The sequence below is a fragment of the Portunus trituberculatus genome, chromosome 26 (assembly GCF_017591435.1).
Source record: "Portunus trituberculatus isolate SZX2019 chromosome 26, ASM1759143v1, whole genome shotgun sequence".
Taxonomy (NCBI): Eukaryota; Metazoa; Arthropoda; class Malacostraca; order Decapoda; family Portunidae; genus Portunus; species Portunus trituberculatus.
Genome location: NC_059280.1, coordinates 4,688,708 through 4,693,707, shown reverse-complemented (window position 1 = coordinate 4,693,707; position 5,000 = coordinate 4,688,708). Strand labels below are relative to the sequence as shown.

Below are 5,000 nucleotides of genomic sequence, written 5' to 3'. Positions count from 1 at the left end.
TGTAGAAGGGTCTGGAAAGGCTGTGGAAGGGTCTGGAAAGGCTGTGGAAGGGTGTAGAAGGGTCTGGAAAGGCTGTGGAAGGGTCTGGAAAGGCTGTGGAAGGGTGTAGATGGGTCTGGAAAGGCTGTGGAAGGGTCTGGAAAGGCTGTGGAAGGGTGTAGATGGGTCTGGAAAGGCTGTGGAAGGGTCTGGAAAGGCTGTGGAAGGGTTTGGAAAGGCTGTGAAAGGGTGTAGAAGGGTCTGGAAAGGCTGTGGAAAGGCTGTGGAAGAGTGTGGGAGTGTCTGGAAAGGCTGTGGAAAGGTATAGAAGGGTCTGGAAAGGCTGTGGAAGGATCTGGAAAGGCTGTGGAAGGGTGTAGATGGGTCTGGAAAGGCTGTGGAAGGGTCTGGAAAGGCTGTGGAAGGATGTAGAATGGTCTGGAAAGGTTGTGGAAGGGTCTGGAAGGGTGTAGAAGGGTCTGGAAAGGCTGTGGAAGGGTGTAAAAGGGTCTGGAAAGGCTGTGGAAGGGTCTGGAAAGGCTGTGGAAGGATGTAGAATGGTCTGGAAAGGTTGTGGAAGGGTCTGGAAAGGCTGTGGAAGGATGTAGAATGGTCTGGAAAGGTTGTGGAAGGGTGTAGAAGGGTCTGGGAAGGTTGTGGAAGGGTGTAGAAGGCTCTGGGAAGGCTGTGGGAGGGTGTAGAAAGGTCTGGAAAGGCTGTGGGAGGGTCTGGAAAGGCTGTGGAGGGATGTAGATGGGTCTGGAAAGGCTCTGGAAGGCTGTGGGAGGGTCTGGAAAGGCTGTGGAAGGGTCTGGAAAGGCTGTGGAAGGGTCTGGAAAGGCTGTGGAAAGGTCTGGAAAGGCTGTGGAGGGGTGTAGATGGGTCTGGAAAGGCTCTGGAAAGGCTGTGGAAGGGTCTGGAAGGCTGTAAAAGGGTCTGGAAGGCTGTGGGAGGGTCTGGAAAGGCTGTGGAAGGCTGTGGAAGGGTGTAGAAGAGTCTGGAAAGGCTGTGGAAGGGTCTGGAAAGGCTGTGGAAGGGTGTGGATAGGCTGTGGAAGGGTCTGGAAGGGTGTAGAAGGGTCTGGAAAGGCTATGGAAGGGTGTGGATAGGCTGTGGAAGGGTCTGGAAAGGCTGTGGAAGGGTGTGGAAGGGTCTGGAAAGGCTGTGGAAGGGTCTGGAAGGCTGTGGGAGGGTCTGGAAAGGCTGTGGAAGGGTCTGGAAGGCTGTGGGAGGGTCTGGAAAGGCTGTGGAAGGGTGTGGATAGGCTGTGGAAGGGTGTGGAAGGGTCTGGAAAGGCTGTGGAAGGGTGTGGATAGGCTGTGGAAGGGTGTAGAAGGGTCTGGAAAGGCTGTGGAAGGGTCTGGATAGGCTGTGGAAGGGTGTAGAAGGGTCTGGAAAGGCTGTGGAAGGGTCTGGATAGGCTGTGGAAGGGTGTGGAAGGGTCTGGAAAGGCTGTGGAAGGGTCTGGAAAGGCTGTGGAAGGGTGTAGAAGGGTCTGGAAAGGCTGTGGAAGGGTCTGGAAAGGCTGTGGAAGGATCTGGAAGGGTCTGGATAGGCTGTGGAAGGGTCTGGAAAGGCTGTGGAAGGGTCTGGAAAGGCTGTGGAAGGGTGTGGATAGGCTGTGGAAGGGTGTAGAAGGGTCTGGAAAGGCTGTGGGAGGGTGTGAATAGGCTGTGGAAGGGTGTGGAAGTGTCTTGGATAGGTGTGAAGTAAATACCTCGTGGTCAGTAATGCAGGACAGTGTTAAGAAGGAAGGAATGTAGGAAGACTGACCGAGAGAGATGTGGTGGTGGCGGTAACCTGTAAAATCATTCGTAACGTATAGAACTGTATGTAACTTAGTGCAATCCCACGTTATGAACCCTTCTTTCCAGTTATAGTAAGGCCCAAGACACCAAGGACATGTGCTCAGTAGTGTCAGTGTGCAGTGCTATGTAGTGTGTGTAGTTCTCTCACCATCTCCACGGTGCTGTTGGGATCCACTGCTTCCATATATAAGGGATTCAAGTACCGCCTCTCCCAGTCCCACCTGTTCCTCTCCACCTGAAGGAAACAAAGGGGATATTCTCAGCTTCATTCTCAAACTCTTCCCCGCTGCTTCAGAGAGAGAGAGAGAGAGAGAGAGAGAGAGAGAGAGAGAGAGAGAGAGAGAGAGAGAATAAATAAAATAGATAAATAAATAAATTAATTAATTAAGAAGATCCCTTCAGAATAGCCACCCCCTTAAAAAGACCCCCATTAAAGACTCTTCAGATAGCACCCAAAAGACACGCCTCAGAAAGACCCCTTCAGAAAGACCCCTTAGTGAAAATACCCCTTAAAATACCCCCAGAAGGACCATCTCAATAAAAAAAAAACACCCCCTTAGAAAGACCCCTCCAGAAAGACCCCCAGGAAAGACCCCTCCCTGAGGACCTCACCTCCCACAGTTTAGAAACACCCCTCCAAAAAGACCCCTTCCAGAAAGACCCTTAAAGAAAGACCTCCCCAGAAAGACCCCTACAGAAAGACCCCCAGAAAAACCTCAGAAAGACCTCAGAAAGACCTCTCAGAAAGACCCCTACAGAAAGACCCCCAGAAAGACCCCTACAGAAAGACCCCAGAAAGACCCCTACAGAAAGACCCCCAGAAAAACCTCAGAAAGACCTCAGAAAGACCTCAGAAAGACCTCTCAGAAAGACCCCTACAGAAAGACCCCTACAGAAAGACCTCTCAGAAAGACCTCTCAGAAAGACCCTACAGAAAGACCTCCCCCAGAAAGACCCCTACAGAAAGACCCCCAGAAAGACCTCAGAAAGACCTCAGAAAGACCTCTCAGAAAGACCCCTACAGAAAGACCCCCAGAAAGACCCCTACAGAAAGACCTCCCCCAGAAAGACCCCTACAGAAAGACCCCAGAAAGACCTCAGAAAGACCTCAGAAAGACCTCAGAAAGACCTCTCAGAAAGACCCCTACAGAAAGACCCCTACAGAAAGATCCCTACAGAAAGATCTCAAGAAAGACCCCTATAGAAAGACCCCAGAAAGACCCCCAGAGACTCCCCAGAAAGACCCCAGAAAGACCCCTCAAGAAAGACCCCCCCAGAAAGACCTCTCAGAAAGACCCCTACAGGAAGACCCCTCAAGAAAGACCGCCCCAGAAAGACCCCTACAAAATACCCCCTTAGAAACACCCCCTCCAGAAAGACCCCCCAAAAAAGACCCCCAGAAGGACCCCAGAAAGACCCCTACAGAAAGATCCCTACAGAAAGACCCCTACAGAAAGACCCCTACAAAATACCCCTTAGAAACACCCTCCAGAAAGACCCCCAAAAAGACCCCAGAAGGACCCCCCAGAAGGACCCCTGAGGACCTCACCTCCCACAGTTCAGGGTTGAGTCTAGCCAGGTTAAACTCCTCGTTATTAACCAGGTGTCCGAACTCTAAGCGGTTGTTAACGTGCATGAAGACTCCTGCCTCTCTTAGGTTTTCACACAGCGCCATGTCGGGGTCTAGCAGGTTACGAACGTAGTTAGGACGGGTACGGGGGTTCCTTAGTACCGAGGCTTCTATCAGGTAGCACTCAGAGATGTAGGGAACGTTCCATAGCCCTCTGTAATGTTAAGGGAGTTAGGGATAGTGTTAGGAAGGGTGTTAGGAAGGGTGTTAGGAATGGTGTTAGGAAGGGTGTTAGGAATGGTGTTGGGAAAGGTGTTAGAGTGTTAGGAAGGTTGTTAGGAATGGTGTTGGGAAGGGTGTTAGGAATGGTGTTGGGAAGGGTGTTAGGAAGGGTGTTAGGAAGGGTGTTGTGGTGTTGGGAAGGTTAGAGATGGTGTTAGGAAAGTGTAGAATGGTGTTGGGGATAGTGTTGAGAATGGTGTTAGAAAGGGTGTTAGGAATGGTGTTAGGAATGGTATTGGGTAGGGTGATAGAAAGTGTTAGGAATGGTGTTGGGTAGTGTGTTAGAAAGAGCGTTAGGAAGGTTATTAGGAATGGTGTTGGGAAGGGTGTTGTGGTATTGGGAAGGAAAGGGATGGTGTTAAGAATGGTGTTAGGAAGGGTGTTGTGGTGTTGGTAAGGGTGTTAGGAAGGATGTTAGGAATGGTGTTAGGAAGGATGTTGGGAACGGTGTTAGGAAGGATGAGGATGGTGTTAAGAATGGTGTTAAGAAAGATTAGGAGGGAAGAAGGAAGGGTTGCGTATTGGTGTTATCGATACTACTACTACTACTACTACTACTACTACTACTACTACTACTACTACTACTACAACCATTACTTCTTCCTTCCTCACACACACACACACACACACACACACACACACACCTCCTCTGTCCCTGTACAATTTCCATATAGTCCATTGAACGCGCATAGAAACCATCAGTTGTCACGGCGCCCCAGAAATTACTCCAAGCCTTGTAGGGACGCAGCAGCATGGGCGCCACCACCGGCCTGGGGAGAGAGAGAGAGAGAGAGAGAGAGTTGTCTTAATGTAACTTTTTTTTTTAGGTAAGATATGAAATGATCGTGTTTTCTTGTCTTATCACAGCTGTTGAGGCAGTTAGATTGATATATAGATAGCAGAACAGGACAGATACTTTTTTCCAAGGCTCTAGTTGAAGTGACGCGGGTTTTTAAAGGGTCTAGTTGAAGTGACGCGGGTTTTTAAAGGGTCTAGTTGAAGTGATGCGTGTTTTTAAAGGCTCTAGTTGAAGTGACGCGGGTTTTTAAAGGGTCTAGTTGAAGTGACGCGGGTTTTTAAAGGGTCTAGTTGAAGTGACGCGGGTTTTTAAAGGGTCTAGTTGAAGTGACATGGGTTTTTAAAGGCTCTAGTTGAAGTGACGCGGGTTTTTAAAGGATCTAGTTGAAGTGACGCGGGTTTTTCAAGGATCTAGTTGAAGTGACGCGGATTTTTAAAGGATCTAGTTGAAGTGACGCGGGTTTTTAAAGGCTCTAGTTGAAGTGACGCGGGTTTTTAAAGGATCTAGTTGAAGTGACGCGGATTTTTAAAGGCTCTAGTTGAAGCGACGCGGGTTTTTAAAG

At 49.6% G+C, this 5,000-nt stretch overlaps 1 protein-coding gene across 1 annotated transcript in view; it reads right to left on the bottom strand.

The window, feature by feature from the left end:
- LOC123509085 (procollagen-lysine,2-oxoglutarate 5-dioxygenase 2-like) overlaps positions 1-5,000 on the bottom strand; it is a 36,537-nt gene that overhangs the window by 15,731 nt on the left and 15,806 nt on the right. The window contains 3 exon segments of the mRNA XM_045263220.1: positions 1,936-2,022; positions 3,337-3,571; positions 4,284-4,409. Of these exon segments, the coding sequence (XP_045119155.1) occupies positions 1,936-2,022; positions 3,337-3,571; positions 4,284-4,409 (448 nt within the window).